General features: G+C 45.3%; 1 protein-coding gene across 1 annotated transcript in view; it reads left to right on the plus strand.

The window, feature by feature from the left end:
- Positions 1–7,541: 7,541 nt before the first annotated feature.
- LOC310795689 (uncharacterized protein) overlaps positions 7,542–26,164 on the plus strand; it is a gene marked incomplete at its 5' end in the record, with an annotated part of 45,614 nt that continues 26,991 nt past the window's right edge. Inside the window, 6 exons of the mRNA XM_083657758.1 lie at positions 7,542–7,555; positions 11,122–11,333; positions 11,506–11,768; positions 19,663–19,794; positions 20,675–20,831; positions 22,805–22,959. Coding sequence (XP_083513884.1) covers positions 7,542–7,555; positions 11,122–11,333; positions 11,506–11,768; positions 19,663–19,794; positions 20,675–20,831; positions 22,805–22,959 — 933 coding nt within the window. The remainder of the gene's footprint in view (positions 7,556–11,121; positions 11,334–11,505; positions 11,769–19,662; positions 19,795–20,674; positions 20,832–22,804; positions 22,960–26,164) is intronic.

Here is a 26,164-nt window from a genome sequence, read left to right on the forward strand (position 1 = left end):
GGTGTGACGCCACCGAGAGGCGCCTGTGCGTTTGTAGTTCTTTCACTATTCAACATGGCGGCGGCTACCGAGGCTAGCTCCAGTGAGCTAGTCAAACATTATATTCAAAACAATAAGCTAACATAAACGTTAAACACTTGATCTTACAGTGAGTACGAAACCGTAACTGTATTTCTGTAACGTTATCAACTATGAACGTTAGTAAACAAGACATTGTTGTAGAATTTGGGGAGATAGCCTTCAGACCGTTGCTAGGCTGGGAGAACTTATTAGCAGCCATCAGCTAGCTGTAAGGCTAGTAAATGGCTAGCCGTTAGCCATTCACGGAAGTCACATGCTGCTACGTCATGAAGGGAAGTCGATCTGATTGGTTGGCGTTGGCAAGCCCAGACGGTGACAGACAGATGGTCCATCCAGTCACCTGCCTAGTAGCTTGAAAAAAGTGACCGCCCTCTTCAGCAATGTAGCTTGGCCGAACCCAGATGGATGTTGGTTGTGAAACAAATGTGAACGAACTCATCCATCTGGCAGCATCAGGTTACATCCTTGAGGGGCCTGTGTTAATAATTTTAGAGGATGAGATGGCGGAGTTGAATTTGACCTGCTGGCTGCGGTCTGTCATTGATCCATAAGATAAGTTTGGGATTGACCCCGAGGTGCACCAATATGCTCATCAACAGGTGGGGTTGGATCGTGTTAAATGCACTGCTGAAATCGACAAACAGAATTTTAACTAGGCTCTGGGCCTGTTCCAGGTGCTCATAGATGTTGCTAGTCAGAGTCAGCAGTGCATCTTCAACGCCTCTGTTCTCCCGGTAGGCAAATTGGTTTGGATCTAGGTGAGTTGAAACCTCTAACAGAAGCTGTTTTGATATTATTTTTTCAAAACATTTCGTCACTACAGATGTTGAAGCAACTGGATGCAAATCATTGAGTTATTTTGGTCTTCGATTTTTGGGCACTGGCACAATCATGGACTTTTTCCATATGTTGGGGACTACCCCAGTGTCTATTGACAGCTGAAACAGCCTCTGAAAGGGCTGTGCCAACTGGTCCGCACATGCTCGTAGTGCTCTACAGCTGATGCCGTCAGGTCCCGGGGCTTTATGGGGGTTGACACGTTTAAACTGAGACCGAACATCATCTAGAGCAGGGGTGGGCAATTATTTTTCATGGGGGGCCACATGAGAAACCCAGATTGTTGCCGGGGCCGAACAAATATTGTCATGCCGTAACCCATGGATGGGTAACTTTGATGATAGAGAGGGCCACAAAAAATGTCCTCACTACCAGGTTTTGCTGAGGGCCGAACGGCGCCAGCGTGAAAAATTTGGTACATTTGAAGCCACGTTTAGAGGAATAACTCATTTTAAATTAACAGTTGTGATGTCATTATTCAGTCTTAACCACCAATATTTCATCCTTTTCTCACTCACTCCTATGTCACCACCTGCTCTCAGGGCTTGAAATTAACTTTTTTGACCACCTGCCAATATGGCTGCTAGATTTTAAAGTTACCAGGCAATTAGAATTTCCACTAGCCAAAATGTTTTTCTTGAAATAAATCAGAATATGAGTGGGTTAATTTAAGCATAAGTATCAGTAAGTGGCCCGGGATGATCAAAGCCTGTGTTGCGGGTCACACGAACAAAAATGCAGTCTTGAAGCTAAATAAATCCAAAACCAATGAGTTAATTATTTAAATTTCTAATTCAATGTAGCCTTTTAGTCATAAAGATTATTGAAAGATATTCCACATTCCAGACTGAAATGCTATAACAGAAGTGGAGTATTGGCCAGAATGACATGAACATTTGGACACTTATTCAGCGGGTATCTTGCATGTTGCGTTCAGGTGCACTGTGTAAATTTTTTTTTTTTTTTTTTTTTTGGCAATTCCATCGCGGGCCACACAGGTGGCGCCCGCGGGCCGCATCCGGCCCGCGGGCCGTAGTTTGCCCATGTATGATCTAGAGAAATGAGAACATGTCACGACAGACAGAAGAACCCAACGAGACACGGACACAAGTTAGATGCCAAAACTGAGATTGTCTTTTAACTCATTGAGTGCCAGCCACTTTTGGAGAACGGACGCTCCCAGTGCCAGAGTTTCAGAGCGTTTTCAGTGATTTCTCGAGGCCCACAGAATATTGTGTGATATTACTATGTAAACACTGAACACGCACAAAGAACGATGAGACTCTATTCTATCATCTGCAAAAAAAAGTTTATTGATCCCATTTTCCGTTCTTTAGTTATGAGCCGGAGAAAATAGCTTGATTCATCCAAAAACAGCAATTTTTTTCTAGAAGCTGAGATAATTGGCCTTTTGTGAAATTAAACATTTCAAGCACATCACTGACTCTGAAGCTTGCTGCTGGTGGGCATCGGATATTCTGGCTTGCGTTTGTCAATCCTGTCCTGCTGCCTGGGTCTGTCTGGGTGTTGCGTGCTGCTCTGCGTGCCCCCCCCCCTCCCCCCCGCCCCGCCCCGCCTCGCCTCAACTGCACACTCCTCCTCCTGTCTGTGGTGGCTCTCTGCTGAGTTTGCTGTGCGCGACATCCAGCTTTTTTACAGCGTTCCGCGTGTGTTTGTCACCGGCAACGATGCTTCCAGTTGAGAATAATAACAACTCCACGGTGTGGATGTGCAGATGTGCTGTCGCAACCGACACGGAGCGGCTCAATTGTGGGAGCAGATTGGCTGCTGCAGGCACAGCTGCAGTAACGTGCTTCAGCATATCGATGCATACGGATGCGATGCGATTTCCGTTTCCATAACGACTTCTTCTTTGTTTTTTCCTTGCCTTTCTGTTATGTGGAGAGCACTGTCGCCACCTAAGGGTTCTGTAAAATAGGTTATAGACCTCCAATAGCTATAATATTTGTACAGGAGAGGCAGAAGGCTTTGATCGACGCCCCACCGTCAAAAAACGCAATTGACGAACATGTCCGTCCTTGGCACTCTACGTTACTATTTGAAATGACGAACATGTCCCTCCATGGCACTCAATGAGTTAATAAGGTTTTCAAAAGCCAAAATGTAGGCACGAAGGCCAAAAGTTAACGTCAATGGTGTGCGTAACAACGCAACAGTGGTGTCCTGACGAGGCGTGAGTAAGTAGAGCAACAGGTTCCCATGAGGCACAGGCGGGCAGCAGACAGATGGTTGACAGGCACTTCCAGGCAGACTGGTGGAGAGAGAGAGAGAGCGAATAAGCAAAAGTCGAAAAACAGAAAAAGCTTCCAAAACAACAAATAACCGAACTGACCTAAGTTAGTGGCGAGATGGCTGCACACTAACAGACAATACCCGAGCAACGAACAGGAGTCCCAGCCCAGTATATATAGGTGCCTGATTGTGGGCGGTACTGCTTGATTTCTCATGCCACACACCTGGTCTCTCAGGAACCCAGCCTAATCACACCACACACAGGGCAAACAAGGAACAGTTTAGACAGCACTCATGACAGTACCCCTCCCTCTACGGGCGCCCCCAGGCGCCCCCACAGGTCGACCTGGGAACTGTAGACGGAAATCCCGAATGAGTCCAGCGTCACATATGTGGCGTCGAGGAACCCAGCATCGTTCCTCTGGACCATACCCCTCCCAGTCCACCAAGTATTGTAGTCCACGACCCCGACGACGAACATCAAGGAGGCGGCGAACAGTATACACAGGCCCACCATCCAGCATCCTAGGAGGAGGGGGGGGTGGGACGGGTGTGGACAGAGTGCTAGAGGCAACAGGTTTGATATGTGATACATGAAAAGATGGATGCACACGGAGGGTCCGGGGAAGCTTCAAACGTACCACGGCGGGGTTAATAATCTTCTCGATGACAAACGGGCCAATGAATTTGGGAGAGAGCTTACGTGACTCAGTTCGCAGGGGCAAATTCACCGTAGAGAGCCAAACCTTCTGTCCGGTGCGGTATGCCGGGGCCGGGATGCGACGTCGGTCAGCCTGCTCTCGGTAGCGATTTGATGTTCTCAACAGAGAAGCACGGGCAGTCCTCCAGGTTCTTCGACAGCTGCGAATGTGCGCCTGCACCGACGGGACAGCAATGTCTCCCTCCTGTGCGGGGAACAATGGAGGCTGATAGCCTAAAGAACATTGGAAAGGCGACATACCCGTGGCTCTGCTGACCGCGGAGTTATGAGCATATTCTGCCCATACTAGTTGTGATGCCCAGGTAGAATGTTGTGACGAGGCCAAACACCGCAAGGTCGTCTCCAATTCCTGGTTCCAACGTTCCACCTGGCCATTGGTCTGGGGATGAAATCCAGAAGACAAACTGACAGTAGCCCCCAGAGCGGTACAAAAAGCCTGCCATACCTTGGATGTGAACTGAGGTCCACGGTCTGAGACTATGTCTGCTGGGATGCCATGTAACCGGAAGACATGCCGCACAAGGAGGTCCCCGGTCTCTTTGGCAGAAGGAAGCTTGGGAAGAGCAACACAGTGAGCAGTCTTTGAAAAACGGTCAATGATGGTGAGAATGACTGTATTACCTTCAGATGGTGGAAGACCAGTAACAAAATCCAGTGCTATGTGGGACCAGGGACGCCGGGGTACAGGTAGGGGGCGTAGAAGTCCAGAGCTCGGTCTGTTAGATGATTTGTTCTGTGCGCATACCGGGCAGGCTGCTAAGAAGCTGCGAGCATCCAGCTCCAATGTGGGCCACCAAAAATGACGTCTCAGGATCTCCACGGTGCGATTCTGACCCGGGTGGCTGCTGACACGGGAAGCATGGGACCACTGGAGAACCGTGGAACGCACAGCATCGGGAACAAACAGACGATCCGGAGGTCCCATACCAGGGTCAGGTTGTATGCGTTGAGCCTCCAGGATGGCGGACTCAACTGCCCAAGTCAGTGTAGCTATGACGCAGGAGGAGGGCAAGATGGTCTCTATTGGTGCTTTCTCCTCTTCTGCAGCATACAGGCGGGACAGAGCGTCAGCCTTGGTGTTCTTGGACCCAGGTCGATACGTCAAGGTGAACTGAAACCGGTTAAAAAAAAGTGCCCACCTGGCTTGACGAGAATTTAAACGTCTGGCGGTCTTGAGGTACGCCAAGTTCTTATGGTCCGTCCACACCACAAATGGTTGTTCCGCGCCCTCCAGCCAGTGTCGCCATTCCTCCAGAGCCATAACCACTGCCAGCAGTTCTCGGTTTCCCACATCATAGTTTCTCTCATGTGGTTCTAGTTTGTGAGAAAAAAAGCACAGGGCTGGAGCTTCTGGTCAGTAGCTGACCGCTGTGACAGAACTGCTCCAATACCTACGTCAGAAGCATCCACCTCCACCACAAACGGACGAGAGTCATCAGGTTGGATCAGGACAGGAGCAGAGGTAAAGCATGCCTTAAGGTCTCTGAAGGCAGCAGCCGCTTCAGGAGACCACTGGAACAGGGAAGCAGTGGAAGTTAGAGCAGTCAGAGGAGCAGAAAAGTGACTGTAGTTACCTACGAAGCGCCGATAGAAATTGGCGAAGCCCAGAAACCTTTGCAGTTGTTTGCGTGTAGTAGGTTCGGGCCAATCCGCCACAGCACACACTTTAGCAGGATCCATGCGCAGCTCCCCCTCGGCGATGATGAACCCCAGGTACGTGGTGGATGGCACGTGAAACTCACATTTCTCTGCCTTCACGAACAGTTGGTTCTCCAAGAGTCTCGGTAATACCTGCCGGACATGCTGGACATGTCATCTAAATAAACAAACACAAATTTGTTTAACATCAAAACATCATTAACCATAGCTTGGAACACAGCCGGGGCATTGGTGAGCCCGAAAGGCATTACCAGATACTCAAAATGGCCGCTGGGAGTGTTGAATGCCGTCTTCCACTCATCTCCTTCATGGATACGCACCAGATGGTAGGCGTTGCGTAGATCCAACTTAGTGAAGATAGTAGCCCCATGTAGTGGTTCCCCAGCCGAGCTGATGAGGGGAAGAGGATACCGGTTCTTGATGGTGATATCATTCAACCCCCTGAAGTCAATGCAGGGCCGTAGGCCACCATCCTTCTTAGCCACAAAGAAAAAACCTGCTCCCACTGGTGATGAAGAAGGACGGATCAACCCAGCCGCTAGTGATGTCTGGATGTATTCCTCCATAGCCACACGTTCAGGACGGGAGAGGTTATACAACCGACTACCAGGCAAAGTAGCGTCAGGCTTAAGTCTTACGGCACAGTCATATGGTTGATGAGGTGGAAGAGAGAGAGCTTGATGCTTGCTGAAAACCTCCCCCAGGTTATGATACACAGTAGGTACTAACGTAAGGTCCGGTGGAGGAGAAGGAGAGGGCAAACAAACAGCATCAGAGACCAAAGCAGATCTTAGACAATTTGCATGACAAAAAGAGCTCCAACTCCTTATAATACCTGCTCCCCAGTCAATGTGAGGGTTATGTTTCAATAACCAGGGAAGACCCAGAAGCAACCGGGTGCCAGAAAGCTCTCCTACCAGAAAACTGATCATCTCCTGATGATTACCAGACAGGTGGAGGGCCACAGGCACAGTCTTCTTAGTTAGAGTAAATAACAGTTCTCCATTAACAGCATTCACCTCTGTAGGAGTCTCTACATCAACAAGGGTGAGGTTAAGCAGTTCTACCACAGAAAAATCCATAAAACTTTCACCCGCCCCAGAGTCAATATAAGCAGGAAAATAATGAATTTTACCTTTCCAAATTATAGAAGTTTGTAGCTGTGGTAGTGGAGAAGAGGAGTGACAAGAGGTCTGGCCCATCTGTAACCTCCCTTTTACAGAGGAGCCTGGTCGTTTCCCGGACGCATTGTACAATCATTTATATAATGCCCTGATCTTCCGCAATAAAAGCAGGAATTATTGCGTCTCCGATTGGCAATGCGCAGCTTTCCCATTTGCATGGGCTCTGACTCGGGCATCTCCGGAAGCTGTCGGGCATCTCCGGAGGTTCTCGGAGCACGAGACGGAAATGAAAAAATAGCCGACTCCCGTGTAGGAGACCGGCGAGAGGCAAAAGTGGAGCGGCCGCTTGATCTCTCCCTCCGACGTTCACGGAGCCTGTTATCCAGACGAATGGACAGAGTAATGAGGGAATTTAAATCCTCTGTCCCCTCTCGAGCCGCCAACTCATCTTTCAGGGACTCGTTAAGACCGCACATGAATACTTGTTGGAGTGGCTCATCATTCCACTCGCTCTCCGCCGCGAGGGAGCGAAATTCAATCGCGTATTCTGCCACGCTACGGAACCCCTGGCGAAGCGACATGAGTCGTTTGGAGGCCTCGTTTCCCTTAACGGGATGATCAAAAACTCTCCTCATGCTTTCGGTGAAGGCATTGTAAGAGCGACAATCACGGAGTTGATTCTCCCACACAGGCCGGGCCCAGTCCAGCGCCCTCCCCTTTAGGCTGCCGATAAGGAAGGCTATGTGGGAACGATCCGTAAGATATGCCCTGGGTTGAAGCTCGAACACCAAAGCACACTGGAGGAGAAAGGAGCCACAGGTGCTGAGGTCTCCGCCATAACGCTCCGGCATCGGCGCACGGGTCTCATGGTGATTCCCAGGTAAGCCACTTTCAATTTGCACACCGTTAGTTTCCCAGTTTTCTTGGTCCTGATGGGTAGCCGCACTACTAGGAGCAGGCATTTCACTCCGTAAACGAGTCAAACTCACGTTTAAGTCTCTCATACCGTCTAGGACCTCTCATAGTGCCTGGTCGTGCTGCCCGATCAGTGCCCCCTGGTTGGTAAGAGCTTGGCGAAGTGTCTCCGCATCTGCTGGGTTCATTGTTGTGGCTCGGGTATTCTGTCACGACAGACAGAAGAACCCAACGAGACACGGACACAAGTTAGATGCCAAAACTGAGATTGTCTTTTAATAAGGTTTTCAAAAGCCAAAATGTAGGCACGAAGGCCAAAAGTTAACGTCAATGGTGTGCGTAACAACGCAACAGTGGTGTCCTGACGAGGCGTGAGTAAGTAGAGCAACAGGTTCCCATGAGGCACAGGCGGGCAGCAGACAGATGGTTGACAGGCACTTCCAGGCAGACTGGTGGAGAGAGAGAGAGAGTGAATAAGCAAAAGTCGAAAAACAGAAAAAGCTTCCAAAACAACAAATAACCGAACTGACCTAAGTTAGTGGCGAGATGGCCGCACACTAACAGACAATACCCGAGCAACGAACAGGAGTCCCAGCCCAGTATATATAGGTGCCTGATTGTGGGCGGTACTGCTTGATTTCTCATGCCACACACCTGGTCTCTCAGGAACCCAGCCTAATCACACCACACACAGGGCAAACAAGGAACAGTTTAGACAGCACTCATGACAGAACATTCATATCAGACATATCCTTTACTCTTGCAATAGCTTCGGCTTGTTCATGTTTAAAATCATGACAGTCAAATCTGCAAAATAAGTTATTTAAATTATTCGCCATGTCCAGTTCATTGTCAACTGGCATGGAGCGGCTCTCGGGCTTATATCCGGTGATTGTCTGTAAGCCCTTCCATGCTCTCCTAGAGTCATTTTTAAAATAACGTTCTAATTTCTTTTTATATGCCGCCTTGTACTCGGAAATCTTATTTTTAATCTTTTTCTGTACTACCTTTTTCTCTTCTTTGCTACCGCCTGATTTAAACATACTTTTTTTCTGGTTGAGAAGTTGCTTTAACTCCGGAGACACCTAGAGCTTATTATTAGAAAATATTTTGATAGATTTTTGGGGAATTATCATATCCTCACAAAACTGAGTGTAACCCAAGATGGCAAACGCTGCAACGTCAATGTTATCAGTCCCATCAGTCACTACTTCCCAGTCGGTACACTCCATGCATGCCTGGAGGGCTTCAATCGCAGCGGTTGTCCAGCATTTAACCTCCACCCTTTTGGCCTAGCTTTTCAAGCTTGTTAACGCGATATCTCAGGAATGCCTTGGCAGAATTTCATCAAATTTGCCTCAAACATCGACTTGGACTCAAGGATGAACTCATTAGATGTTGGTGGTCAAAGGTCAAAGGTCAAGGTCACTGTGACCTCTCGAACACCATTTTCAAGCTTGTTAACGCGATATCTCAGGAATGCCTGGACGGAATTTCATCAAATTTGCCTCAAACATCGACTTGGACTCAAGGATTAACTGATTAGATGTTGGTGGTCAAAGGTCAAAGGTCAAGGTCACTGTGACCTCTCAAACGCCATTTTCAAGCTTGTTAACATGATATCTCAGGAATGCCTTGACGGAATTTCACCAAATTTGCCTCACACATCGACTTGGACTCAAGGATGAACTGATTAGATTTTGGTGGTCAAAGGTCAAGATCACTGTGACCTCTCGAACGCCATTTTCAAGCTTGTTAACGCGATATCTCAGGAATGCCTTGACGGAATTTAATCAAATTTGTCTCAAACATCGACTTGGACTCAAGCATGAAATTATTAGATTTTGGTGGTCAAAGGTCAAGGTCACTGTGACGTCTCCAACGCCATTTTCAAGCTTGTTAACGCGATATCTCAGGAATGCCTTGACGGAATTTCATCAAATTTGTTTCAAACATCGACTTGGACTCAAGGATGAACTGATTAGGCTCAAACATCATTTTGGTTATCAAAGATCAAAGGTTCAGGTCACTGTGACCTCTCAAATGCCATTTTCAAGCTTGTTAACGCGATATCTCAGGAATGACTTGATGGAATTTTTTCGAATTGGCCTCAAACGTCCACTTGGACTCAAGGACATTTTGGTGGTCAAAGTTCAAGGTCACTGTGACCTCACACACCCAATTTTCAAGCTCTGTAACGCAACATCTCACGAGCGCCTTGACGGAATTTCTTCCAATTTGCCTCAAATGGCGATTTGGACTGTAGAATGAACTAATGGCATAAGTCTGCATTGCGTTCATTCTAGTTGTATTTGTGTGTGTGTGTGTGTGTGTGTGTGTGTATGTATGTATGTATGTATATATATATATATATATATATATATATATATATATATATATATATATATGATTCAATATCATGATACAAATTTCTCAAGTATTTTTGAAAAACATCAGTGATCAGAATAGAATAGAATCAATATAGATCAATATAATTCAAAATAATCAATATAAGATGATATTGTTAGCTTTAAACAGTGGAAAGTATTTGGCTTAATGCCTTCGTACTGTATATCGGCCATTCTACCGAATTGGTTCAAAGTCAGAAGAAACATCTTGAGATAAATGTCTTTTTCCCAATTTTTTTTAAATTGTATGTAAATTGTATAAGGTTCAAGTATACATACTACTGCATGTGCTAGGACGCGTCATCAGTGATGTTAACTGGGGTCGTGGGGTGTTTCGGGTCTGACAACATCATACACCCTCGCCCAGTAGACCCGGCCGATTACGACCCCAACCCGCATCTCAGAAACAGCCGCTCACGGATCAGCCTTCCTACTCTGTCTGCAACGTTGCCCACGGAAGGGTTGATCACGCCCAATCCGCTGCAATAGAGTTTAGTGCTACACCGCAGTATTGCGAGACCTTCGGTGCATGGAGGTCTAAGGCCCTGCGGGGTGATTCCAGGCAGGGCACCTCCTTCGTCTCACCAGAACCTCCCGCGGAAAAAGGCAATCCTACCATGCCGTACCATGGGCAGGGAGGATGCATCAGGGAGGCCTGTGCGCTGCACGTCGTTCACCTGCGCCGAGCACCTCGCTCTAGCCTGAAGGACCACAGGCAGTGCCGATGTTTACGCAGATTTTCAGGAGGCTGATCCGTAGCGTTTGTGGATTTCTCCCTCACGAGAGAGCCAGGCTGGGGTGCTAAAACCCATCCCGTACCGGATGCCGTCTCTCCGACCATCAACTGTCTGTCCAGCTTGTCACCAAACTATACTTGGTTGTCACCTAGTCTATTCCCAAGTGTCACTGGCCAGGGGGAGCCAGGGGTTTAGGTTCAAGTATACATACTACTGCATGCGCAGGGACGCGTCATCAGTGATGTTATAACATACATAACATACAAGGTACACATTTCTAGTAATTGTACAGTTCAGTCTCATCTTGTATTTTCAGACATGAAGTGAAGGGGGAGGATGTAAGACTAAAGATCAGTGCACAAATATAAGTATTGTGTGTCCTACAGGTTCAAGGCCGCTGGTGCAGGTGTGTTCCAGTGTAACTGGACTGGTCTGGTGTTTACCATGGCTGGGGAGGGGGAGGTGCTCTACAGGATCGTCCAATGGGATGAGAGCCTCCTCCAAAGAGCTGGCAAGACACCTGCAGGCCCGCTGTTCAGCATCCAGTGTCCTCAGAACTCTGTCCGTCAGCTCCACTTCCCACACTGTGAAACCACTGGTAGGCATATTATACAGTCATGATTATGTATTTATTTTTGTTGATTATTATTATTACTAGTTATTTTATTTTCATGAAAAAGACCTGGAGTTACTGACATGGACATGACATGGAATTTGAACGGGTTTGGCACCAGTGAAACTAACTGTTGGATGGCTCTGTGTATTCACAGCACCTCTTCCTGAAAGTGAAAGCCTGTCTGTTGTCCACATCACTGATGATGGAATGAGAATCCTCAAGACACTGGCGATTACAGAAACTCACGTGGTTGTGAACGTCCTCCACCTCTCTTTCTATGGCCTAGTGGATAACTTTATGGCATCTCTATGGCCTATCAGAGGCCAAGTACTGTTGTTCCTCCAACGACCAGACACATCGCAAGGACCAATTATACTCAAGGTGTTTCTGCTGCCAAAAAACATCTGTGTTGAGAAGGTAAAGCTCTCTGTCAGTTTACTACTCACCACCCCACCCACGTTTCTGTGATCAGCCACATTCATATTGATCAGTCAGTAAGACACTTAACTCCTCCCTCTATAGCTATCAAACTTTGTCATAGTATGGTAATACTCATTCTCTATTAGCAGAAATAAATGCCAGCACTCATAATGTCCATTCATCTTATTACAGCTTGTATGCCCAAAAAACTGTCAATCTCTTTCTCTCTTAGTTTACAGTATATGGACAGCTGCCCTACAGTATAGTGGTACAGTATATACCAGGCAGGGTTTTCAAAATCTGATACGGTGCGCCTCCCCCCAGACAAAGCTTGTAAAAAGGAGTCCCTCTCGCTCAATTCCTGGATGATTATGGGATCGTGATTATGCTATTTGATCCCATATACACACTCAACAATTGAGCCAAGATAGCCTGATATTGCTGTTTGACAGACTTCAGACTACACCAAATACAAAGGTCTGTCTGAAGACATTTATTTGTTTCTGACTCTAGGAAAGTAGGAAAAACTCTAAAAAAAAATAACTTTAGCCAAATCACAATCACAGACATTTAGGCTATTGTAGGAGATCTCCTTTCAATAACGAATGTAATATTTTTTTTCACTTCCATTTTCTGAGCCTCCCCTGAAATTGCTTTGAGCCCTGCTGGGGGGGCATGCCTCCCACTTTGAAAACCTCTGGTATATACTGAATAGAGAGCCAAAGTCATGCCCACTTCCGGTTTAGTTATACGAACAAAGGGATTTCATCTGCCATTCTTTTTTCCATCTACATCTCAAAATGCTTTTAATAATAGTTTTACTGGTCAAACCAAGCGATTAAGCTATTTCACTAACACAGATCAGACCATGGTTAGAATGAATATATGTTTATTGATAAGTGAGTGTGGTGCGATTGCTCGGAGACTCTTCCAGCACACGGCACGGCCGTGTCCGGAACCAGGATTGCTTGGAGACTCATCCAGTGCGCGGCACGGCCGTGTCAGGAACCAGGACCCAGGGGTTGAGACTCTGAGTGGGGGTACGTCTCTGGGCGTAGCCTGCTAGGTCCTGCGCCCGGGCGTAGCCTGCTAGGTCCTGCGCCCGGGATGAAGACCGCATCCTGGGTGGGAGCCCGCTGGGCTCGGTGTCCCAGGATAACGTGCGATCTCCACCTACCCCCCCTGGTTCCTGTGTTCAGAGGACAGAGAGGCAAGATTAGGCATGTGCAAAACATATCTTTAACAGTCGGCGGGAGGAAACCGGAGTGCCCGGGGAAAACCCGCGCAGCACGGGGAGAAACATGCAAACTCCGCTCGTGCTGCCCGTAGCGAGATGTGAACTACGGGGTGTGGAGGGGGGGTCGTGAAGACATGACAAACGGGAGAGAAGTGGTATGACGGTGAGTGTATATAGGCTACAGGTGATTGAGCTGATAGAAAGCCGGTGTGGCTCGGTGATTGGATTGGAGGAGCGCAGGTGAATGGATGGTGGATTAGAGTAGGTGGTGAGATAGACGCGGACATGGTGTGATCTTGTGTTCCTGAACCTCAGTTATCAAGCTAACTCCATATTTGGAATAACGAGAGAATTTAGAACAGGGGAACCTTTTTTGGCTCGTGGCCCTATTTTGACGCCGCAAAAATCTAGGGACCCGCAACATTCAAATTCCGGTACATCATTGATAATGTCATCAGTGACATTGTCAGTGATGTCACATAGCATGCTTCGACCCCCCCCCCCCCCCCCCCCCTTGCAGAGTTCTGACTTTAATCTCAAAACTCCGACTTTATTCTCAGAATCCTGATTTAAAGTTATAATCTCATACATTAAAGTTATATACAGATGGGTTAAATGCAGAGGACAAATTTCACCGGCCACCGTCAGCATGTGTGTGTTTGGGGCCGTCCGTGCATGTGTTGATGTGTAATCGTGTGACAATAAAGACGGGCTTGTCCATCTGAAATCGTGTTTTTTTTTTTTTTTTTTTATCTCAAAGAGTTTCATCTGAATACAAAATAAATAGTGCTGGGACTCGATAAAAAAAATTAATCTAATTAATTAGAGGCTTTGCGATTAATTAATCGAAATTAATCGCATTTTAATCGCATATCAAATTGCATACGAGAAGCAACATTTTTCAAATCTAATGGTTTTTCGTATATGAGTGAATCAATGAATAGAATAGACATATACTATGTGTAACAAAATCTTGTTTATTTTCTATAAAGAGAGTACACAGAGTGCAATTTTTAACATAAAGTGCAGCAATATTAGGAATGTTAGTGGTTTTTGAGATCAGAATATCCACAAGGCTCAAACTCAGAGATTCAGGTAGCATATTCAAGCACTTTTGGGACCATTTGTAGACAAAACTGAAAACTCAAGCACTTTCAAGGTCTTGAAAACATGTTTTTTAAAACTAAAACACAGTACTTTCAAGTACATTCCAGACCAATAGGAAAATGTAAAAGAAAAAAGTAAAGTCATGATTCAACTCAATTTCTCTTATTTTTCCAATATCCAGAATAAACAAATCAGACTATTGCATCAGAGGCCATAAATTACTTTGTTGACTTACCAATGTTTTAGTTAGTCCATATAGATTAAACAATAAATGAAATAGACCCCTTTCAGTCCAACCCTCCCACAAATATCCCTTGCCAAAATAATAAACAGACCAACAGTTTAACATAACGTGCCATTTCTACCATCTAAAATGGTTAAAAAAAATCTTGTGATTGACCTCAATCCCTCTCAAAAATCTCTGTTGCAACATAGGCCGTAACAGTTTGATCAACAATTTAGTGTGACTTCACAGTAACAACAACAAACCCATTAGTCTCAGGATACCTCTAAGCCTACTTCTTCTCTTTCAGCCAGTTGCTGAGACAAACTAACCTGTTAACATTTTCAGAGCTCAAGGCTGCCCTCCTCTTTTGAACGATGTTACCTGCAAGTGAGAAAACTCTCTCACAAGGATTAAGTGGCAGGGCTGGCCAGGTACTTGCGGGCCAGGACAGACAGCTGTGGATGGGACCCTGCATGAGCTGACCACCACTGCAGTGGGCAGTCTCTCTCGCTGATGGTGGGCTCTGATCTGTAGCGGCTCAGAGCCCTCTTTTTTTCCATCACACCTCTTAGGCACCTCTTCATCCTCTGAATCAGAGTCTGAAGCAAACAGCAGGAGGCTCCTCTTCTTTGCTTGCTCCTCTGTGGGTTCTGTGGGAGTGGCTCTTGCTTCTGGCAGCAGGGCCTCAACGCTGGTCCACACACCTTCTCGCTCTCCTCTTGGGAGACACTTGAAGTCCTTAAAGCGTGGATCGAGTGCTGTAGCCATCCTGAGCCATCCATGGTTGAGTGTAGCTTTGCGTTCGGATAGATCCTTTGAGAAGGCAGCCTTGAACCTCACCACGTAGGCTGGGTCGTCATCTGAGACCTCCATGGTGCGGTCCAGGTGGCGGAGAGCAGGTAACACCACAGAGCATGAGACGTAAGTCTCACCCCCAAGGAGCTCAGTCACATATCTGCAGTGGATAGTTTAGGACAGTGATTTAATTATTGTACCAATTATCATTCAAAAAAATTGAAATTACAAATAGAAACAGTAGCAATTTCGTACTATAGTGATTTTTTTAAATTCACTAAATTTAATTTTGGAAAAGCAATTTTATTTATATTGCACTAATTCACAGTCAATTCACAAAGCTTTTCAAAGGGACAGCAAATTGTAATAAATCCCATTAATAAAACAGCTATTGGTGTGGGTGGGTGTTTACCTGCATGGTTCAAGGAGGGTCTCCAGCTTCTGCAGTTTGACCCACTCTGATGTAGTCAACATGGTTAGCTTGTGCTTCTGTTTGGCTAGAGTAGACTTCACAGCCTCTTGGTTCTTCAGGAGACGAGAGATCATACACAGCGTTGAATTCCACCTCGTGGAAACATCCTGTATCAGTGCCTCTTTTTCTTCTCCAAGTGCTGATTGCTGCTGGTGTAGTTCCTCTGTATTGGCAGGGCTGTGCTTAAAGTGACCCACTATCTTCCGACACCTTGACAACGTGTCAGTAAACCCGCTCTCACCAAGGCAAACAGTGATGCTCCTCTGCAACATGTGAGCAACGCACGGCATGTGGTGGAATGGGAGCCGTTTTGCTGCAGCCATCATGGTTCGGGCGCAGTCTGTTGCGATTGTAGTGACCCTTTCTTCAACATCCCAGGCCTCTGCCACAGAGCGGAAATCCTCTGCAACGTTTTCGCCATAGTCGTTTTCTGGATGGTTATGGCAAATAACTGAAGATGCCATCCCCTGTCAATGAAGTGTGCAGTCACACCGAGGTAATTTGAATTGCTTACAGAGGTCCAGTGATCCCCAGTCAGAGCAACACATTGGGCTATCTCCAATACAGAACGTTTTGCTTCCTTTTCATTGTCATAAAGGTGCTGGATTTTTTGGGAAATCGTCTTTCTGCATGGCAGCTGATAAGTTGTGTCAGACGATGCAATCTGTAGCACCTTTTCAAGCCCCTCATCTTCTACCACGGCAAGTGGTCTACAGTTCACGGCAATCCAGTGAGCCAGTGAGTTGGTGACTTTCTCAGACGTGGACTTACTCATCTTTGGTCGGAACTGGTCGAGTGTGGATTGGCGACTAACGCTAACGTTAGCACCACTAAGTTAGCTCTGACTTCCACGCTAGCCGTGTTTAGCATTTAGGTGATACCGGAGGCTTGACGTGCTCCGGTGATAGGCAAACTCTTTCTTGCACAATTTGCACACAACTGTGCTCCTATCCACGGTTCCATCGGCAATTTTTTTATAGCTATACTTCCCATCCACCGGGCCAAGCAATGCGTTTTCATCTGCTAATTCCATAGCCCACAGCGCTGTTGTTGTCTGACTGATGTCACTCTTTGCACGTTGTGCATCGGTATCATCGGTATGCCTGGAACTCATCAACTGAGAAACGTTCCGAGTGCAAAAATAAAGGTGCGATTAAAATGCGTTAATTTTTTTAACGCGTTAATTTTTCGGCGATTAATTAATCGTAATTAACGCGTTAAAGTCCCGGCCCTAAAAATAAATAAATTAGAGTCACTCACAATGTTGATTGAGGCTATGGTCCATTGATGCAGGCGCGGACTGCATAATCGGGCACGTCGGGCAAATGCCCGGTGGCCTGGCCTGCAATTATTTTTATTTTTATTTATTTTTTGCTGCCCGTAGTCAGGCCACTCACTGAACAGCAGGCAAGGCGCCGCCTACTGGTTTACTAGTGGTTGTATTACTTTATTAGTTAGTCTGAAGTCATAATTACACTTCAGGGTTAAAGTGGGTGCATCTCATTGTAAAATTGGCCTCTGCCCAAATTGGGCTTCAAACGGCCCAAATTGGGCTTCAAACGGCCCAAATCTGGCTTCAAACGACACAAATTGGGCTTCAAACAGCACAAATTGGGCTTCAAACAGTCCAAATCTGGCTTCAAATGAGCAAAATCTGGTTTCAAACGGCCCAAATTGGGCTTCAAAAGGCCCAAATCGGGCTTCAAACGACCCAAATCGGGCTTCAAACGGCCCAAATTGGGCTTCAAACGGCCCAAATCTGGCTTCAAACGACCCAAATTGCCTGAAGTATGATCCCAGTCCGCCCCTGCATTGATGGAAGCCTTTTCAGTATATAGTAGTGATGCACAGCTCCAACCCGTCATTGGATCCAGCCCGCCCTGCCCGGCCTGTTAAAATATCAGAAAATTCTGAACCCAGCCCAACCCAGCAGCCCGCAACGGCCAATTTAATGTAATAATATGTCTCCGGACTCGGGAGGAGCGCAGCAGAGCTCTCCAATGGTGTGCAAAGTAACTCTGTCTCTCTCCCCCCCTCTCTCTTTCTCTCTCTCACACACACACACACTCACATGCGTTGCGCGGCTGCTTTAATCTCATCTACTTCTTTCTGCTTCGTTACAAACTCCGCTATTATCGGTCTTTCTTCAATTAATCCAAGGTCTTCAAATGGAGGTAGCAGGTAGAGGTAGGCTACAGAAACACTTCTTATTCTTCCCCATTTCTTGTAATTACATGCACTCTCAATTGTTGCGTACGTGACTACTGCACCTGCAGGTGCAGGGCTTGCAGATATGGCTTCAGACTCGCTGACGCTGTCTGATTTCTTTTAATTACCTCATGCACTCTCAATTGCGTAGCCTACTCACGTTGCAGTAAAGTTGACAAGATCACAGTCGATTCCACAACAGAAAATCTGCAGTGGCATTAGTTTTATGGACACTTCAAATAATAATTACAGCGAATAATCCTTCCAAAATGTTTGTTTTGAGAGAACATAGGCTACCTCGTTTCACTGCTCTAAATTATTTAATAATGTTGCTTTGTCACGGTCTGAGCCTGCCCTGCCCGCACCCACGATATTTTCATAATTTGCCAACCCAGACCGCCTGCGGGGCGGGCCAGCCCGCGGGACCCGGCGGGTTCTGGGTGACCCACGCATCACTAGTATGTAGTGACATTATGTGACATTAATGTCACATAATGCAACACTGTTTGGATGTCACTTGCAATTACCACTCACTGCCATAGTTGTCACCCAAGAGAACAAAGCTGAAATATTAGAGATTATCACATTAAACTCAGAACTAAAAAATAAGTAAAAAAAATAAAAACATTGCAAGTGACCCTAATCATCTTCAGTAGTATTAAATTGGGTCTGTTGTATTTTTTTTTAAAGAAATTCCAGGCGACCCTATTTGAATTCCAGGCGACCTCACTGCCTTAGAACATTTCACTCTGACCAAAATTTAAAAACAAAATGAATATTTTTACTTATTTTTTTAATACACTATTTGTTTTCACAAGTTTTGGCCCAGAGGGAAATGTTCTATCTATAGCTGAATCGCTTGGTTTGACCAAGTAAAACTCTTTTGGCAACCAACAGAGCCCGGTCCCTCTACGTACCAGAGCCACCCCCCCCCCCCCCCGGTCCCGGCAGAGTAGTTCCGGAGCAGCGGATTGAGTGGCCCTGACCACGTGATCACCTTCGACCCTTCCTAGAGGGCTGACCGTGGGTAGCTACTGGGACGTAAGTTGGGGCTTGGCCAGCCCCGGCTGGGTCACCTGGGCGAGGGTGTATGATGTTGCGAGACCCGAAACATTCTATGACCCCAGGGTACATCACGGAGGATACGTCCCAGTTGCATCCATTCAAGTTTTTTTTCTTTATATGTATGTAAGAATATGAAATGTCTATGGAGAAAAGAATGGCGGATGGACTAATGGTTTTGTATGCCTAAACCGGAAGTGGGCGTGACTTTGGCTCTCTAGACTTACATCCAAACATGTCAAACATGAATTGTCCTCATGAACAGGACAGTGAAGCCATTGTCTAGATCAGGGGTTCCCAAACTTTTCCGTCCCAAGTACCACTACATACCAAACCAAATTTCCCAGGGACCACTTCCACTGCGTATACCAATCCCCCCCCCCCCCCCCCCCCATAAAATAAAATAATAAAATGTGCTGATTTAACCATGCAATACCAGCAGAAAGGCTAAATGACAATAAGGCTACTAGCTGGTTTAAAACGGGGACACACACCACACGGACACACACCTGCTAACATTAGGCTGTGAAAAAGAGGACCCCTTTCAAAATGTTTTTTTCCCCTCACCAAAATTTTGCCTAACTTTGGAGTGTTCTTTAGCTACCTTCCTGCTAGCATGGCATGGTTGGTGCAAATCGATTCCTTAGGTCTTCTAGTTTCATGATACAAGAAACTTCACTTTGGCTTTAAAACTGGTGGTCCGTGGACCACAGTTTGGGAACCAATGGTCTAGATGAAAAATGAGCATAATCTCTCAAATACAAATGTTCTGATATCATTAAAGGTGAAAGCGAAACGTGAAAAAGATGAATACATCGATGCTCCGACCGCTTGTCTTAAGCTCACTCAAGACGAAACTTACATTGTCCGCTGTGAGAGGGAGTTGTCTACTGAGGAATATGAAGTACAGCCTCCGGTGAGTATGTCAAATACAACTTCCTGCTAAATGTCCCTGTTAGTGCTGTAACATGCAGACACAATTTATGACATTTTTGGACAACTATATATATATATATATATATATATATATATATATATATATACTAGATTATCAGGCCGCTACGTGGCCTTCAAATGTAGTTTGCTGGGACTCCGGCCCAGTATTGTGTGGTGTGTGTGTGTAAGGTCTGTGTGTGTTCTGGGTGGTTCCCAGCAGTGCACTCCCCAAGTTTGAAGTCGATCAGATGAATGGTTCTCGAGATAAACCGCTTCTTGTGTTGCCAGTAAGTGGCGCTATACCGAATAGCATGGAATTTGTCACTGCACTCTGGGTCCCAGCAGCACACTTCCAAAGTTTGAAGTCGACCGGACGAGTGGTTCTTCGAGATAAACAATTTTTTGTGTTTGCCAGTAGCTGCCACTATGCCGAATAGCACGACATTTGGCACTGCACTCCATTAGGTCCCCCTAAGCGCACTCCCCAAGTTTGAAGTACAGATAAACCCCTTTTTGTGTTTGCCAGTAGGTAGCGTTATGCCGAGTCTGTGTGTGTGTGTGTGTGTGTGTGTGTGTGTGGGGGGGGGGGGTTAGGGTTAGGCCCGGCCCGGCCGACGTCACTGCCTTTCGTGTCACGAAACGTGATGCAAATCGTGACAGACCCCAAAGGGGACGAGACCCCCTCCCCTCGTCCACGTAGGCACTTTTATTATAGGAAGGATATGTACCTGTATATACTGTATGTATGTATGTGTGTGCGTGCGTGTATATGTGTGTGTTTGTGTGTAGGTTTTGTAGGTTATGCAAAACACAAACATTATTATTACTTATAAAATAAAATAAAATGTTCTGGTTTTCAGGAGGGTGTTTTTGAACGACATTTTGGACCAAATTTCTCCCCAACATTTCTGATTGAATGCAACAACACGAGCATAGAGAGAGTGGCTGTGGTGGTCCAACATAAACAGACAGGAAAAGACTGTCTGGAGATCTGGAGATATTGGCATCGTCTGCCAGGTAAATAATTAATCTGCTACAGCAGGGTGGGAATTTTGTCATTTTAGGGGCAAGGCCATTTGGTCTTTGTTTTGTTTCAACAATTTCCACCTACTGTAGTGTCTGATGTGCTCGGTCTCTGATGTTCCTCTGCTCGTCATAGCGCGTCTGACTCTCTACCCCCCAACCACCCCCCTTTGCGAAACTAGGTGAACGAGTTCACCACGTCTGCTCTCCATGCTGGTAAAATCATCATGCATTTAATTCCATGCTTTTAACCTTGTTTCTCTTCCAGTGAAAGAGCATTCTTGCCAGGAGAATAGCTGAATAAGTCCCAAATATCTGATTCAGTTGATTTCCATGTATGCTGCATTTCCTGAAAGTGTCTAGCAAGCTGCCCTCCCACTTTAATTCACAGCAAATTAATATCCTTCCTGAGATCTGCGCCTTGTGGGCAATCTGAATTAAACAAATTACAGATCAGCCTTAGCTCACGTGCTTAGTAAATGTTTAATCGGCTAAATGCGCTACATACACCTGTTATACCGGCGCCCAAATCAGGTGGGGACAAAATAATTCAAACAGAGGCTGTAGACAGTGCTGTTGACACTGACAGGCACGCACAGATACTGACACTGTAGACTAACATGCAGGCACATTGTGTGAGTATGCAATTATTATTTTATAATCATTTCACGTTAAATTAATTTAGACTAAGATGTTTAATAAGGCCTTGTTAGGTGTTCTTTCTTCTCCCTCGGTAGAGGGGGGGGGGGCTACTGACTGCCTTTCCGAAGCCCTGCCACTCCGAACGTTAACTTCCATTATTCGGACTGGCGGTCGTTCACCTTAGAAGCCGCAATGCCGACCTTAGGTTTAGGCGTGGGGGTGGGAGAGGTTAGGTTTTGGGTTAGGGTCTGGGGGAGGTTAGGTTTAGGCATGGGGGGAGGTTAGGTTTGGCGTGAAAAACGGGGAATATAGAACCCGGGGAACATAGACATGATCCCTTTCTGAGTGCCGATATTTCGGAGTGGCAGAACGTCGGAGTGGCAGCACGTCGGAGTGGCAGCATGTAACCGAGGGGGGGGGGGGGGGGGGGCTGCGCTCCAGCACACTCTAGTGACCAGCTGCCACTGAATGCAGGGGCACAAAGGTCATTGAGTGAAATAAGTGGAAGTGAAGCCTACAAATGTATGGCGGCCTGGGACAACCCTTCACATGTCGCTGCTATACATTGTTGATATTGGTATTTTGAGATTTTCAATGATTTGGTTACTTTCATCTCCGTAGTACATAATGGTGAATAATTATTTTCATAAAACAAAAGGGAAAGTAGTTATTTTATACGTGTAGCTCCCAGTCAAAAAACGAGTAAAGGCCTAAATGTAGTTCTGCGTCACACCCCTCGCCGAATACGCCGAGGGTTGCGGCGCGGTCGGCGAACCTGTCAGCGCAGCCTGCGTGCAGCTCCTCGAAAATGTGTCTGCTGCGTCGACACGGACATGACGTGACGTGACCAGCACGAGAGTTGTGATTCGCTGTTGCCTTGGGCCGCCTCGGAGGCGGGCCAAGGGCCGCGTACGTATCATGCAGCACCAACAGCTGATTTAAGGCAAAAGAATTATAAGAAGTCATGCAGCCTGCATGACTTCTAACCTTATTGCCCTCTCGACTGGCACGAAACACATGTATCCCTCTCCGTTCATGCTTTTACTGGTTTATTTCTACTTGTTTACAGAGCTCTGAGACTGTGCTGCGGCACCGATTTCCTTCAAGTTGCGTCAATTTTCGACAACTACTTTTTTTTTTAAATAAGAGCACTTCCTTGTTAGCATGAAATAGTCAAATAAAATAATTACAAATATAAAATACACATGTGAACTGGGGGTCATTACAATACTAGTGTATATTTTTTGATTTTGTCCTGTTCAAATTCTTCTAATTTCTAAGAGATTTCTGTTACAATGTGACTCGTGGTTGTTGTCTTTTTCCAGCTCACCTTCCAGGTCCTTCTCCAGGTAGGCAAGAGCCATCAAGGGCTCCGAGTCTCTCGGCAAAAGAGAGGGTGGAATCCGCTCGACCAGATTTTATCCAACGAGTATCTGAACCTGTTCTAAAGACATTGCTGGATGAACTTCTGCGGAAGGAGGTAATAAACAGTTCTGAAAGTGAGTCGGCGTTGGCAGAAAAAGGTAGGGCAGACAAAGCTCGTGCAGTGATCGACTTTGTGATAAAGAAAGGAAACAGAGCCAGTTTAATTATGATTGAAGTCTACTGTGATCTTGATCCTTTCGCTTCTAAAGGGCTGAATTGGAGCTGAATGAGAACTGAACTGTACTGAGGTCAATGATCAAATATGGTAACAGACTCAGTAGCACATCTTTAAGTCTTTAAGAATATTTGCTTATAAAGCACATGTTGAGTCAGTGGAGTTTCACTCCGAAAGTGATTTACTGACCTTTTTATACGAGGCCTGACAGTATGGAAAAGCTTAACCACATTTAAAGTCGAGCTGAACCCAACAATGACTTTTTTTTTCTTTTAGTTCAAATACCTGGGTATGCAGTGCACCTATTTAATAATGTATGCAAAAAAAATCACAAAAATCTAATTTCTCTAGTTTTTCAGTTTCACACTTTTTCACATCAAAAGTTAATTTTTCAAGATTTCATTGATAACAGCAATCTACAGTTTGCTGACGTCACCTAGTACTATCAAATTTCTACCCCATTTCAACCAATCATTTCACGACATGCAGCTGTCAATCAATTCTTCATTTCAGGATAATTTTCTCTTCCAAATGAAGTAGAAAATGGTACCTAGTGCTTGTCATCTGGCAGAATTCCTATCCCATAAACTAACTACTAACTTGGCCAATTGTATGAAACATGAACAAAAAACAAAAACAATAATGTCTAAGAATGCAAAGAAATGTAACTGGCTCGTTAAAACACGCATTCCAGGAATATTATTTACATTTATAACGATAATGGCGCACGCCTCCGAGAGCGTGGCTGTCAGGGGTCGCCCCTCGGAGATTCCAGGCGGGCGGGCAGCACCCATGCATCGGATTGTCCGCTCGCTCCACACGAAGCAAGTGGCTGCCTGGTACTCCGCCGATCCCACTCGCGTAGCACGACAACACGCTGAATCCCACTGAATTTGGGGGTGGAACACGCCAGGTTGGCCAATGCCAAAGCCAGCCCTCAGAATTGTCAAATCAAATAATCAACACCATTATGGTCCGCCTCTCAATTTGTTTTCAGTCTCCAAGGCTCGCGCTAGTGCATTCCGTTCCGGTTCACGTCGACTTTACTGTTTTAGATTTACAGAAGAACCATGTTTTATGTTTTATATGCAGAAGAACCATATTTTTTATGTTTTATATCCAGAAGAACATTATTTTTTGTATTACAGAAGAATCATATTTTTTTTGTTTTATATGTACAGAAGAACCTTATTTGTTTTATATGTACAGAAGAATGATTTTAGTTTTAGTTTCATGGAGATGTTTTTTTTTATTTATTTATTTTTAATGTAAGAACCTTTTTTTATATGTGGAGCAGAACCACATTTTTGTTTTATATGAAGAAGGGCCTTATTTTTCATGTTTTATAATTATGCAGAATAACCTTATTTTATGTTTTATATGCAGAATAACCTTATTTTATGTTTTATATGCAGAATAACCTTATTTTTGTTTTATTTGTACAGAAGAACCTTACTTTTTGTTTTATATTTACAGAAGAACCATATTTTTATGTTTTATATGTAGAACAATGGGTTTTTTTGTTTTATATGTACAGAAGAACCTGATTTGTTTTTTTTATATGTACAGAATAACCTTTTTATATACAGGAGAACCTTAATGTTTATGTTTTATATACAGGGGAACCTTATTTTTTATGTTTTATATACAGAACATTTTTATGCAGAAGAACCTTGTTTTTATGTTTTATATGCAGAATATTGATTGTGTTTTATATGTACAGAATAACCTTATTTTTCATGTTTTATGTATTTTCTAGTGGTTCCAGTGGTTCCCAAACTGGGGTACACATACCCCTAGGGGTACGTGGAGGTAATACAGGGCTACTTGAGAGAAAGGGGGAAATGGAAAAATGTAAGAATAAATCGTGAAAATAAATGAAACGTCAAAATAAATATGCTCAGGTGGCACTAATTGCAACTCCTTCATTCTTATTTTGTAATGCTATTTTCTTCAAAAGGTGGGTTATCATTCATTCATTGCATCATGCTGTAGTTTTCTCTTGCCGTTTTCTCAGCAAAATGTTGTAGTCGGGTAAACGGGGTACTTGGATTCAGGGAAAGGGGGTACTGAAGCCAAAAAAGCTTGAGAACCACTGTTCTATGCAATGAAATGGGCAGCGACCACTTACCACTGTTACTCCATACTGACATGCGGTGGCTGTCGAGGGGTAATGTTTTGACAAGATTTTTTGAGCTGAAAGAAAAACTTAACGTTTTCTTTACTGACCACCCTTTTCCCTTTACAGTGATTCACATTACAGTGTTGAACACATTAATGCATCAATACTTATAGTCCAATAACATGATCTGATTCGTTCTGCATACTTTTTTACTTTGACTTAAAGGAGAATTTCGTTTTTTTTTTTACCTGGACCCATCTCCTGGCAATAATTATGATTTGGCCACTCACCCAGCGATGTCTGCGGCGTTTCTGGCCGTCCTAGCGTTGTTTTGAGATCAATAGCGTCCAAGTCAGTTGTAAAATGGAGCTGATTTGGGGCCAAGTGTGAGCCTGTGTTTCCTGCATCTAAATAGCTATTTTTATTCCCGTTTTCGCCACATATCGTAATAATGTGATCCCTCAACATCCACCAGAGTGATATTTCGCCCCAGGCCATTTCCTGGACTCTCACAGGGATCAAATTACCTCAAACGTGATCTCGGTCACCATTCTCGTGAAGTCCCGCGATACTTTCCTGCCGGCTGGCCAACTACAGGTACACGCTTTGCGGTGGTGGTTTTAGCGTAACCTATGTGGGGTTTGGCGCAACCTATGTGGGATTCGAAATAACGAAGGTTATGCCAAACCCCACATAGGTTACACTAAAACCACCACCGCAAAGCGTCCTACCTGTAGTTGGCCAGTCGGCAGGAAAGTATCGCAGGACTTCGCGAGACTTGGTGACCAAGATCACGTTTGAGGTAATTTGATCCCTGTGAGAGTCCAGGAAATGGCCTGGGGCGAAATATCACTCTGGTGGATGTTGAGGGATCACATTATTACGATATGTGGCGAAAACGGGAATAAAAATAGCTATTTAGATGCAGGAAAGACAGGCTCACACTTGGCCCCAAATCAGCTC

Source organism: Poromitra crassiceps (genome assembly GCF_964638095.1).
Source record: "Poromitra crassiceps genome assembly, chromosome: 21".
NCBI lineage: Eukaryota > Metazoa > Chordata > Actinopteri > Beryciformes > Melamphaidae > Poromitra > Poromitra crassiceps.